The following is a 14,220-nucleotide window of genomic DNA, read 5'->3' as shown; positions in this document are numbered from 1 at the left end:
ACAGCGAAACAAAAAATTAAGATGAAAAGGCAAAACAAGCTAGATTAGAAGGAAGCATGTGCACTTACTAGTGTGTTGCCCGTGCGATGCACGGGTAGAATTAACGTTGGTTACAGATGGTGGGTGGAATTACAATCAGTCACAAATTACACGATGATGAACAGGTAGAATTACAGTCGGCCACATACGGATGAGTGGAATTACAATCGGTTATTGACTACACGACGACGCACGAGTGGAATTACAGACGACACAACACCACCACAGCACAGGAACAAAAACCAAAGCTATAAAAGTTATAATTTTCTTCAATAAATTTCTGGAGTAATTCTTTTGGAATAACAATTACATTCTCTTAAATATATGAAAATTATAAACTTCTCTAATAATTTCTATTCTTGATTCTTATGGAAATGAATAACAATCGGTGGGGTGTAAATATCATCTCTTTGATCAGTTTATTGTGGAAAATTATTTAATTATTTTTTAGAAAAATTATTTGGCGCTCAAATTTTGTTGAAAATAAATTATTTTGATTTTTGTCAAGTAGTTTAGGGCTAGAATTTCACCTATTGATTAAATAAATGATGTGTTAGAGGTTGGAACTCCGATTAAGATAGATAGACGAAATGAAAAATAATCTTAGAAACGCACGCACACAAATGGAGCGATTGGAGTTCTAACTTCAATAACAACGTTTGACCTTACAATTTTGGACACATGGACAACTCATGGGGACGTTTAAAAATAAATGTCCTCGTGAGCTTAACACATTTGACAGAGACAATGCATGATATATGAAAGGTACAGAGTTTGAATCTCGGAAAAAAAATTATATATATTAGTTAATAGGTTGATTAATATATATAATATTTTTTTTTCTACATATTGTTTTGTCTATATTATCCCTTAAAAAAATGGAAAAAAAAAAGAGATATGATATTTGTACATCCATTTTATAACAACTTTTGTGACAACTTTATCTCTCATACTCACATTACATTTTTACTTTCTCTCTCTATTACTTTGATTTTCGTGTCAATACATACATTTCTTTCTAAAAATAAAGTTGTCTATTAAATTGACAAATAAATAGATGTTCAAATAAAATAACTAAAAAAAACAAATCTAGAGACTTCTTCTAAGTTCTAACCTGAGTCCCCTAAAAAAAAAAGTTCTAACCTGAGTGACCTCATTAAAAAAAAACGTAAGTGGCCTTTCTAATAAAAATTCACGAATTTTACTATTAGTTAAAAAAAATGACCCATGTCACCGTTTCTTACCATTTTCTGTTTTAATTTTTCTCTAATCTCTCCTCAAAAGAAAAGAAAAAACAAAAACTCTCTCCTCCAAACCCTTGCCGATCCTTCATGGCCTCCGACCGATACCGTCGTGTTATTTCATTCTTCAGTTCTGACAACCTCCGATCCTCATCACTAAAAATCGTGGGATTGATTGGTTTATTTTCAGATCTGGGCACGTCACCATCGACCACCGCACCGGAATTCTTCTCCGTGGGTATGAATTTTCATGACATTCCTCATATTATTCTTGTTCTATTTAGAGTTATGAAGTTAATTTTAAGCTTTCTACTAAGTGTTATTGTGAAGAAAAAGTTGATGGGTTTACTTATATGTTGAATGATAATGAATACAGTGACGATTTCATGTTGCGTTTTATTTTATTTGGTGTTTCAGGGTTCAATTGTTTGATTTTATGTTGAAAATTTGTTTTTATTTGATTTCATGTTGAAAATTATGAATATAATTTCTGTTACTTTTTCCTTATTTCAGTTTTTAGCAATTTGTTTTGACTTTTGAATCATATTGTAGATCACTCGGTAAATCGGTTTTTCAAAGTCTTGTAATACTTTATATTTATATTTGAATTTTTTCTAGAGGAACAGAAAAGATAAGGAATAGAGGATAGAAGTAAATTAGTATTGGTTGAATTATATACAATGTTACTTGGTTAAGTGGAAGATAGTACTTTTGGTTTCTTTGGGAATGTCGGTCAATTTAAAATAGAATATTATGTGTGTTAAAAAGTTATTCTTTCATGATCTTGAGTCATGATTTTTTTTACTTGTGCTTAATTTCAGGCAGCAAAGGTTCCTATGCATTTGAGTATAAAAGCTTCCAAAAGTACAATCTCAACTGGTCTATTCTTCCTTCCTCGAGTGCCAATCAAAGAAGTATTTAACACAAAAGCAATTGTAGCTTATATCATATGATATTGAATCCTCTTTGCACATTTTTCGTGACTGCCATTTTGATATGAAACTTTGGCAGGAGCTGTTGGGATGCAAGAATTTAAGTAGTTTTATCCAAGGTAACATTGTTGAGTGGATAGAAACTAACGTGCTTGATAAATCTTGTGAGTGGAGAATCAAATTTGTGGTGACATTAGATTGTGTTTGGAAAGCTAGGAACATGATTGTGTTTGAAAACACACATAATTCAATTAGTGAGTTAGTGAATCAGGTATGTCGCAGAACTCATGAATTGGTGGAAGTGAGTAAGTTGAAAAATTCTCATTCTCCTCCAAATACTGAGGTCATGGAATCCGAGATTTCTTGGGTCTGCCCACCTTTAAATTGGGTGAAATTGAATTGTGATGGTGCTGTGAATCAAGGTGGGTTAAGTGCAAGTTATGCTGGAGTGTTATCCGAAATTCTATCGGAGAGTTTATCTCAGCATTTTCGGTGAGGTTGGGAGGTTGTACCATTATCACAGCTGAACTTCTTGCTATTTTTCAAGGTATTAAATTGGCTCTAGACAATGGGTATAATCAGATTATTATTGAATCAGACTCTAAGGAAGCAGTTGATTATCTCAGGCGTGGAATTATAACGTCTTGTGCATTTAGTACTTTATTGTCTGATATTTTTAGATTGATGTCAGTCATGGAAGATATCAAGATTGTTCATGTCTACAGAGAAGCAAATAAAGTGGCAGATGCTTTAGCTAAATGGGGGCTTAATCAAGAAACTCCGACTCACTATTTTGATGTTGTTCCTGATTTCTGTAAAACTGTTTTGCTAGCTGATAGAGCTGGCATGTTATCTCTTTGATTGGTTGTTGTTTGTTTTTTGGGGGTGACCCCTTTTTCGTCATAAAAAAAATATGGATTTTGCAAGAGAAGACGGCAGCCAACACTTATCATCTGAACTCTATCGCTAAAGAAGCAGCATATATATATTGGCATATAATGCACATCAAGGGATTCTTCAATGCTCACTGCCTTCATTAATTGGTATGACTTTCATCACATTTTACATTATGGTTGTATTCAAATTCCTGAACTGTATGGATATTCAGGTCTTGCAAATAGACTAACACAAATCTAAATTGATCTAGGAATGAAATTGTGCACAAACACGTATACACCAACCTGAAATAAATTAAATGCCTTTCGGACTTCTCATATTTTCCTTTCATTTACCTTTTGTCCTCCTCATATTTTCCTTTCACTTAATATCAAACTTCATAATATAGGTTGCAACAATCGAATAAGTCATAATAATATAAGAATAAATTATTGAACTTTACACTAATGTTTGTTCCACTCACTATTTTTAGGTCACAAAGAACTAAACTTTACACTAATGTTTGTCGAATTCTAAAGAATTACATGCTCTATTTCTGACTGATTTGAATGGTAATTTATTAACTTCTTGAATATGGATTACTTAACTATGAACGGGTGATAAGTGATTATTTGAAAGAAAAAAAACCAACTTTGCATGTTAATAATATCTTGGGAATTTTAACTTTTATGATTCAGTGAAAAAAAAAATACATTTTTACATAATTCTGATGGAAATAATGGTATGATGATGCTCTAATTTGGGTCTAAAAAAGGTCCTAAACATGTATCTTCAATTTTTTCTTGTAGTATTTAAAAAAAGAGTGAATAAACACTAATATAAGGACTTCCATTATTGGCTATTCGTTAAAAATATAAGGACTGCCTTCAATAAACATTCAACGGTAGATCTAATAAGTAACAAAGAAACTACCTTTCAAATATCCAAAAAAGAAGACAAACGGTTAACAAAGAGTAATCCAACGGTGAATTGTGCATTTTGAAGAAACAATGGAAGGAACAAAGAAGAGTGTTTGCTTCAACAATTTCACCAACAATGGTGTATCTGTTTCTTGGTTTTGTTGTTCTTCTAAAGTTACCAAGGTTTATGGTTGGTGGCAGAATGAGCTTGAACACAAATTTCAACTACACTACCTGAGCTAAGGGTAAGAATTTCTATAAAGGTGATTGGATTTGTAAGCTCTCTCTCTCCCTCTCTCTATGTGTGTGTGTGTGTGTGTGTGTGTATATATATATATATCCACACAAACACACACAGAGTTTCTTTTGTACACTCTCTTCAGATTGGATCTAAACTTGTTTGAGTATAGGGTAACTTAAAAATGCTAACTTTTGTCTGTTTTTTATTTGAATTTGAACACTGTCATCATTATTTAGTACCAATATCAAACAAATTTCTCTGTTGACTCTAAAATTAATAAAATACCTTTACATTTAGAAAGCTGTTAATGATGATTAGTTTGATCAGTTTGCTAATATTTATTCAGTGTTTTCTCTTCTTTGAAATTGCTACTCCAATATAAAGGGGTACTTAACATTGTTTTCCTCCCTATTTTCCACTTTAGTTCAAAATTCACCATTGAGAAAGCGATATTATTTTTGTCTCTAATTCTGTTGGGAATTTTTCTAGCAAAAGTTCTATAAATTTCTTCAAGATCCTACATGACCCAATCATACTAAAGCTCTGAAAATTATTTTCTTCTATTTTTTGCTTGCAAAAGTTCTATTATTTTCTTCTATAAGTTATATTATATTGCAGTGCTGGCCAACCCAATCATACTCATAGACTATTTTATGTGTGTTCGTCGTGTTCCAGTTTGGAGTAATTAGCGTATATTCGACAACATTTTAGGAAGCCAGATCTTGGCAAAATTTAATTTTGGTTGTTTATATTTGTGTCTTAAATCTTAATACTTTTTTTGTATGATTTAGCGAAAAAAATCCAGCTTTGCATGAAAATTTCGCGAGTTTGTATGATTTAGTGATATATAGAAAAAATCTAGCTTTAAACTTTATTTCCTGAGTTTGAACTTCAGTACTATAAGTTTTGTATCATTTAGTGAAAAAAAATCCAGCTTCATGTATAATTAAATGAAAATCATAAAATGATGTATAGCAGAAATTTGATGAATACCTTTGCATATGGGAAAATTAAAGAATGAAGAGGTTAAGTAGTGTGATGGTAGTAGCGAACAATCCCTCTTATTCCTTCACATTTGTTGTCTCTTCAATCAAATTTTTTCTCTTGTAATAGCTTTTATAATAATCCCCCTCCTTTTTTTTTTACTATATTATGCAGGGAGAGAGGATAAATGAAAACACCTGAGAACTCCAAAGGAATGTGTTGACTATTGAACCAACACGTTGAGATTATGAGAGGAGTAAGATCTGACAGGTACCATATGAAGAAATACGTTTTTTCTAAGATTTTCATGTGAAGTTGCGTACTATAGATGACCACATGATTTTTTATTTTTGTCATGTTTCCATTTATTTATTTTGTTCCATTTTTTGGTATTTTTAAAAAATAAAAATTTGTTTCTTCACTCTCTATTAAAAAAAATATTTCGATTTTTTTTAAACAAATATTGTGGTTCTCTTTCTTTATTTTAGTATCCCTCTATACTTTTGGTTGTGCAATTTTTGGAATTTTAGAAAGCAAAAAAAAAAAATGTAAATCTGGTGTTCCTTGAAAACAACAAACATTTTCATGTAAGATGCTATGAAGCCTGAAAATGAACTGTGTTAATAGGATTTTATGTGCAACAGTTTGTTTTTAACACATAATGTCTGATAATGTTAATTTAGTCTAATATTTAAACCATTCAAAGTTAAAACCATTCAAAGTTAATATTAATTAGATGCTAATATTTAAACCATTCAAAGTTAAAACCTTCCAAAGCCTGTCATCAATACTTGCTTCTTATGAAAGCCATTTTTTATTTATTTTATTTATTGATTTCAAGTGGTTGAGGGTTAAGCTATTGAACACTCAAAGTAATTGATATTGGCGACTGGCATTCCTTCACTAAGGATGAAGGGGATGAAGGGGTTATGTTATGTTATTACATCATCAACTTGTTAAAACTTGGATGAAGGGGTTATGTTAGAGCTAATAGTTCTTATCGTCCAGAATGTTCCCATATCTTTTCAACATGGTATAAGCCATTTAACATTATTGAACAGGTTTGTTCACTTACTATGTACATTTACTTCCATCTTTATCTTGCTTAATTTGAAATTGTTTACTAATATATTATTTCTAATGACATGTTGAGCCTTTAGATGAAATTGAAAAGGAAGGAAAATACTGATGTGGGGTCTCATGATCATCGCCGTGTTCTATACATTTGACAACCTTAAAAGCTGCCTATGCGATTATTCTTGTGGGCTGGATTTGAATGTGTCTCAGAGGTGAAAACTGATACACGTGACTTACATGTGAAAACTGAGATGTGCGACTTACATTTGAGCATCCATAGGTTCGTTCTTGTGCTGTGCCTAAAATTGACATGATTTTTCATAAATGAGTAACACCTACCCTAAAACTTATGCATATCTTATTGATCTTATTGAACTATTTAAAATATGTACAATGAGCTAATTGCTCATTGTCGTTTTCTTAGTATTGTATAACCATCTTTTACTTTGATTTATAACCCATTGTAATTCTTAATCCTATTTCTTCTTGTATATTTTACTTCCCTAACGGGCAATTACAAATGCATTCTTACTCTGTTGGTTGGCTTATGATGCAGAGATGTCAGTGGCTTACTTGAGAATTCACAAAGAACTCTTTCAAGTATTGATCTGGAGGACCTGTAATCCCAAAGAACTCTTTGAAGTATTGATCTGCAGGACTTCTGGCCTTGTTTCTTATGCTAATTGAAAACCTCTTGAAATTATTGATTTGCAAGAAGAGACAAATTCATCATCAAAACCATTGGTGGGTTTGGAGAAAACAACTATTTGAAGAACTAAAAAGAAGCATATATTTGCTGCAAAATGTGATGGCAAGGCAAGGCTCTTGACTTTAAATACTACTTGAGGGAAGAGAAAGGGCCTTGGAGCGTGAGAGAGAGAAAGGGCCATGGAGAGAAAGAGCCTTGAAGTGTGCATAGTCTCATAGGTAATGTAGGTTTTTCTTCTGGTGGGACATCCCCTATGAAAAATATTTAGAAGAATATTATACTACTTAATTTTAACTGTGGGAGGGAATTTTTTTAAACTATACTTTCAGCTAAGTTTCTAGACCTGCAAGCATGGGAAATGACAAAATAGTTGTCACGGAAATGACATGAATGGCAAGCATACTTCTAATTTATTAAAAAAACGACTAAACAACATTTAAATAAGCCATGAACAGTAGCTACAGACATAATCTATCACTTCAGCATTAAATGCAAGCAATTGAGAGTCCTTCTAGCAACTGTGAACAGTGCTTGAAAGTTTTGCTCAATATTGATGATATTGATGTTTTGTTTGGCTTGACAAATTTTAAAGATTAACACGGATAGTATAAGTTCACATGACTAGCTTAGATTTGTTTGATACCCCTTTCCTCTTAAATATGTACATGTTGTGATTATTTCACATATGTTAAAATATAATTTGATCATTAATATATTTAATTATTTATAATAAAAGAATTATAAAAAGTTAATATTTTATAAATATTTATTGAGCCAATTTAAACATTTTATATATTAACATTTGTCTTTATATATTAGTAAACAAATATGATCAAAGTAATTTAGGTTAATAATACACGAAAAAAATAAATTTGTAGAATCGTTTCAGAATAATTTTTAAACAACATTTTTGCTCATACTTTTAATGTGTTCTTGCTTTATCTCTTCCTTTTTTTTCTTCCTTCTCTATTGTTTTTTCAATAAAAAGAGAGTACAATTCTTCAAAAAAATAAAAAGAGAGTACAAAAGTTCTTTCAAAGTTATAAAAAATGATTGTATAAATATCATTACTTTAATACACATGATGCAACCGTAACAAGTATTTAAAAACGGAAGAAATAATTCTTTCTCATAAATTTATAATTTTATTTAGTAGTTGAGAACATTTTTTAATAATCTAGTAAAAATAACGTTCTAGTTATAACTTATATAATACTACTAATATTTTTTTCTTCTCAATTACATCCTTAATCATGTCATTTCATATTTATTAATTAATATAACAATTAATTTTATCAATTAACTAGCTCATCTATCCCACAACTGTGAGACAGTGCTTTAAATAAGAAGCAAGAAGAGTAAAATAGCGATTGCAATGTGAAAAGAAAAGAATGATGCACCGCGTTCTACTACGTCACCATTTAACACGTTAAATCATAATTCCATATTTAACCCCAGGTTTAACAAAAGATAAAAAATGTAGTATTATCCAAACAAACAAACAAACTCATTTTCATTTTCCTTAATTAACCAAAACCCATGCATCATTTTTTATCTCTAATCTCTAATTAATCCATTTTCTCTTTCTCTTTCTCAAAATCAAAACAAAACATAGCACACGTTGCTATTCTCGTCTCATTCTCATTCTTCCTCCGTCGTCGTCGTGATTGCTTTCATTGCAACCGAGTCATCATCCGCGGCGGCGATTCGTGATGACTCGGCGTTGCTCTCACTGCAGCAACAACGGCCATAACTCACGGACATGTCCGTCGAGAAGCGCCGCCGCTGCCGGCGGGGTGAAGCTTTTTGGTGTTAGATTAACCGATGGATCAATCATCAAGAAAAGTGCCAGTATGGGGAACCTAAACCTCGCTGCTCTTCATCATTCTTCTTCTTCGCCGCTGAACCCCGGTTCACCTTGTTTTGAACCGCCGCATGACCCGGATGGTTATTTGTCTGATGACCCGGTTCATGCTTCTTCTGCTTTCGCTACCCGCCGCAGCGAAAGAAAAAAAGGTATTTGTTTTTATTGTTTTTTGAACATAATCATCATGATTATTTGCATTTAATCTTGTTTTTAATTTAAAAATGTTGATAATAACTTGGATTAATTAATTTTTTAATTGCACCAAACGAAAAGTAAAGTTGTTGGAAAACCACACATTATAAGCGTGTTGGATTTGCTTTTTAATTTCTTTGATTGTGAAATCTTAATTGTTTTTTATTTTTTGTACGCAAAACACTTCATAAATGTATATAGTTAAATATGATGATTTTTTTTTTTTTAATTTTATTTTGGAAAAAATGAATTGTTCCTGATATCTGGTGAAAGGTATTTTTGGTTTTGGTTTTTTGGTATCCACGTTTTATTTTATGGAACACATTTTCGTTTGATTGGTCACGAAATGACGGCATTTAATGTTATTAATGTTTATGAGTAATTTGAATAGATATGAAACATTTAATGTCATTATTGTTTCATTGGTTTTGGTTCCGTATGGTACAATCCATGGTACTAGTATTTTGAGAGTTGAGACCATTGGAGTTAATAGGGGTTGAATTTATAGTAGGACACAAGGGAATGTTTACGTTGGTATGGTACGAATTAGGTCCAGTTTGGATAACTTAATTTGCAACTTATAAGTTTGTCATAAACAATTTTCATAATCTATAAACTGTTTTCATAACCTCTCCTGAAGAGCTTATGAAAGTAAGTTGAATTTTTTTTTTTTTCTTCCGCTAACCCCTCGGTTCCCCGGGGAAGGACCCTAGTATTTTGGAGTTCGGCCTTGAGGTAAGTATAGCTTGGCGAAGAATTGTTCAACCCACGAATCGAACTCTGGTTTTGTCCTTTGATGAAGTTCATCAACCACTTGAGCCTAATTGTTTGGTTTGTTGAAAACAATTAATGAACATATCATAAGCGGTTTTCAATATGTTCTCCCAAACAAACTCATGTCGGTAAATAAACTCAAATAAGTCAATTCAAACAAACTCTTACTACTCCCCAATTCGTTTTAGTTGTCATTTTAAAGTTATTTACATATACGAAAACAACCATTAAATTTTGTTATTCTTTATGTAATTATATGTCTTTTTCCAATACTTAACTGTATATTATCTTATTCCACTTATTTCTCTGTGCAATAAATAGTGAAGAGTATTATTGAAAAAATAATGTTGTATTGAACTTTGAAAACGGAAAATAGGTATAAATAAAAATTCTTCTACAAAAGTGACAGTTAAAAAAGAATAGAACAGAAGGAGTATATACACCTAGATGTATGATTTTTATGCTTTCTTCCACAAACAACACGGGGGTGTCGGTGGAAAACGGTTTAATATCTGGAATTTATATTGAGGTTTAAGCAATTCACTATAACAAGCAAATCTACTATTTGAAAGTTACTGGTCTCCAGACAAGAGTTTGTTGCTTGATTAACTTGCCTTTCCATGTTTAAATGTACTCAGGTTTTGAGAAATATTATATGTTAAGTACATAAATTATTAAATAGAGTAGTAAACATATTTAATATCTTGCAGATAAAAAAATGTTGAACATCTTCATTATTCTGTTAGAAGAATTACGTGTATTGTTAAGTTTTTATAAAATGTGGCAAACTGCTGTACATATCAGTTGTATTATGATCAGTTTGGCAGCTAAATACTATGTGTAACAGTGGTCTTTTTAAAAAAAACTTAGTGTAACAGGGGTAACTGTTGTGTCTGGCTTTAATACAGGTTGCTGAATCATGTCCCTAGCTTTTTTATCCCCTTGTTAAAGCAGTCATACTCATTTGTTTTGTTAGTTTACTAGAAAAATTAAGGGCTAAATGCCACAAATATTTGTAATTTTTAATTGTCAAATCATTTTGTTACTATTTATATATTTTTTATATTCTACAAGCCATAGTTTAATTTGGTGCCATTTTTTGGGGATTTGTCATTTGCTTGAAAGCTGTGACTTTTGTAACAAGGATATAAGGTTCTAATCCCTTTAATTCATAATCCAGAAGGCTGCTACTTTGCTACTTACCTATTTTATTTAAAGCCTCTCAACTTTGTTTTTCCTTTACCATGTCTTCGAGGAGATTAGTTGCTGCATCGGATTGTTGCATTTTAACAAAGACTGTTGATTCATTAAGCAGGCCGAGCATCCTTTTTTCTTGTTGATTAGATTAGTTTATTTAATTTGTCCTTTTGTATGTTTTAGGTGTTCCATGGACTGAGGAAGAACATAGATTGTTCTTGGTTGGTCTCCAAAAGCTAGGCAAAGGAGACTGGCGAGGGATAGCACGTAATTTTGTTGTGTCAAGGACCCCTACTCAAGTAGCAAGTCATGCACAAAAGTACTTTATCCGACAGAGTAATGCTACCAGGAGGAAGAGACGTTCCAGTCTTTTCGACATGGCTCCTGATGTGGTCAGTATTCATTCATTCATCATTTCTAATTGAGCAATCTTCATGCAGACACATACGTATGTCTGCTACATATATATTGTCTGATAGAGAGTGAAAGTGTCCTCCTATCCTTATTAACACCAGTACACCAGCTTATAAGCAATATATATGTTATCATCACTACCATAACATATTTTTTATCTATGTTTTGAGAAAATACCTTGGTGTGTTTGGCTTGAATCCATATAAACAGAGTACAGTTATAAACTAGACTACTAGAGAAATCTGTTGAGATAGTCTTTCATATTTATCAGAGCATGATGATGCCTTGACTCTGTTGAGTTTCTCAACAATAGTTCTTGCTTCGTAAGACAAAAGATTATTTTTTTTTTAATTATAGTGACACATTTACTGAAGCCTTTATTTGCTAATTACCATAAACGGGTTCATCCTCGTTGTAACTGGATATTGAATTTTTTATTATGAGTTATGTTTGTTGAGTATTATGTAGTCATTTTCCTATCTTATTAACTTTTTTATTTTTTGAAATGATATGTCAGTGTCCAGATTCAACTTCGATGCCAGAAGAGCAAATACTACTTCCACCTTCTGAGAACTCACAACCTTGTAATGGAAAATCACAACCATCACTAAATCTGTCTCTCAAGTCAGAATATGAACCAATGGAAGCTACATCTGAAGAAAATGTAGAAGAGGCCAATGAGACTACAATGGGATCAAATGGATTCACACCAATGACGCAAGGATTCTTCCCACCTTATTTACCTGCCTCATTTTCCATATGGCCATCAATTGGAGCTCCCTTTGAAGAAGTCAACAAAGGAGAGACATCGTATCATCAGGTCCTCAAGCCAATACCAGTCATTCCAAAGGAACCTGTCAATGTTGATGAACTTGTGGGAATGTCTCATCTGAGCATTGGGGAAACACAGGCTCTTGATAGAGAGCCTTCCCCCCTTTCCTTGAAGTTGTTAGGAGAGCCCTCAAGGCAATCAGCATTCCATGCAAATGCTCCAGTTAGCGGTTCTGATCTAAACAGTGGCAAGAACAACGCCATTCAAGCAGTTTGAGGCTTTCAAAGTATGGTGAAGACAGTAGTAACTAAGCCTTCTTTTGGCCATCTTTCATTTGTGCTATAATATATAACTTTTTTTTTTGTTTTCTCTAAGCCATAGTGTTTAACTTCTAAGTAGTAAGAAGTCACATGGTGTTATGTAGCTCAGGTTAGATCAATTCTTGGCAAATATTTATTCTTTCTAACTGTAAACAAAAATCAAGTTTAAATAATCAAATATAGCCAAGAGGTCCATGTTCCTCTCGGTTTGGCTATAATTGTTGGCTGCCCAACACCATGTATTCTTTCTTCCTGCAACGTCCTCCTGGATGATGCCCCGTTCAGTTGATATTCTCAAAATCAAATCAGCAGATGACTAAATCAAAACGACACTCTTAATTTCCCCATCTTCTTCTATAGTTGTATAATTGGGCTAACCAAGCCCATATATCCTCGGTAAGTCACATGAGTCCAATTTGTACCCATAGTTAACTGGGTTGGATCAGCGTTGGGCTGCCTCTTCTCAGTCGATCCGGGTTGGTTGCCCCCGGGAGAGACAGGGTGGCAAAAAATGAGTATGTTAGAAGAAATGTGAGATGAGATCAGTACTCCTGTAGTTTGGTTTATGAGAAGATGAATAAGTGATTAGCTTCATCTAGAGAAAATAATATAATTGATTAGCATATATATTGTAAATACCCGCTTCTCTGATTCAAAGTAATTGTCATTTTAGTGGATTAAATTTGTATCCAATCATTTATCATTTTAAAAAATGTTCATTATTACTATTTAATCTCATGCAAAATATTAAACAAAGAGATGATATCCTCTCAAAAAAAATAAAAATAATGAGGGGGGGTGATATGTTTCAACAAAAAAGCATCAGATGAGATTACTGCCAAAAGTGAATGAGGTTTTGGAATTTACATAAGTCTGTACAATCTTCTAACGAAACCCAGTTTGCGAAACTTGATTACCCCCAAGGTGCTTGCTTTGTTAATCATCATGATTCTGATTTATGAAATATCAAAGCTTGCCAATCATTTGCATTATCTGTATGACTGTGACAGAGTATAGATATCTAATCTAATGTTTGCTTTATTCAAAAAAAGAAGAAAATATCTAATGTTAACAATATAGGACCGTATCGCATCGACCTCTTTCGTATCTTTTGAAAATGCAAACTATTACATGCATTTGGATGCAAAACACAGACAGAGACACAAAAAGGATGCAACAGGATTAGGATATATCCTCTATCAAAAGGTTCATTGAATGTTACTTTTGTTGGTTAGGAGTGTTGTTTGTATCATCAATCATCATGTCTATGCTGGTGCCCCAATTATTATTATTATTTGGTCATTTCGTTTTCCAGGTTTGCAAACAAGGGATCAATGCATTTGGATAAAATTTTGATGGACACAACAAAAGTTGGGTTTAGTGGGCAATGATAGATAGCTGCTTTCAATAAAATCAGTGGATACTTTCTGAAGATGATGATTATTAGTAGAAGAATTGATGCTGCCAGTGCCAGAAAAGAAGAATAACACATAAATGTCTCTTGTTAGTGAGAAAGCAGCCTCAACTAACCCCTCCATGCATGAATGCATCAATTCCCACAGGCTTCGTGTCAGAGCATATTACTTGATGAGGAATGGAAAAGGAAGGGACAGAGATACTTTTTTTAGCAGCTAATTCTATAACGTGTAATCCATCTGATGGACT

At 32.6% G+C, this 14,220-nt stretch overlaps 1 protein-coding gene and 1 long non-coding RNA gene across 9 annotated transcripts; both read left to right on the top strand.

The window, feature by feature from the left end:
- Positions 1–1,281: 1,281 nt before the first annotated feature.
- LOC146951265 (uncharacterized) lies at positions 1,282–7,339 on the top strand. 8 transcript variants are annotated; one of them, XR_015027853.1, is made up of 8 exons: positions 1,282–1,518; positions 2,102–2,194; positions 2,292–3,255; positions 4,210–4,283; positions 5,408–5,503; positions 6,075–6,294; positions 6,394–6,590; positions 6,867–7,339. It is a non-coding gene; the product is annotated as an uncharacterized LOC146951265 (long non-coding RNA). The 8 variants fall into 8 exon arrangements; XR_015027850.1 differs by having other exon boundaries at positions 4,094–4,253; XR_015027849.1 differs by having other exon boundaries at positions 4,094–4,283.
- Positions 7,340–8,572: 1,233 nt separating this feature from the next.
- LOC146951264 (Homeodomain-like superfamily protein) lies at positions 8,573–12,773 on the top strand. Its single transcript, XM_085747230.1, has 3 exons — positions 8,573–9,035; positions 11,233–11,441; positions 11,981–12,773. The coding sequence occupies exons 1-3, from the start codon at positions 8,732–8,734 to the stop codon at positions 12,509–12,511; spliced, it is 1,044 nt and encodes a 347-aa protein (XP_085603356.1). The 5' UTR covers positions 8,573–8,731; the 3' UTR covers positions 12,512–12,773.
- The last annotated feature ends 1,447 nt before the right edge of the window (positions 12,774–14,220 follow it).

Source organism: Medicago sativa, chromosome 2 (genome assembly GCF_051527215.1).
Source record: "Medicago sativa cultivar Bolivia chromosome 2, Bolivia_mono, whole genome shotgun sequence".
Lineage (NCBI taxonomy): Eukaryota > Viridiplantae > Streptophyta > Magnoliopsida > Fabales > Fabaceae > Medicago > Medicago sativa.
This window is presented reverse-complemented; position numbering and strand designations above follow the sequence as displayed.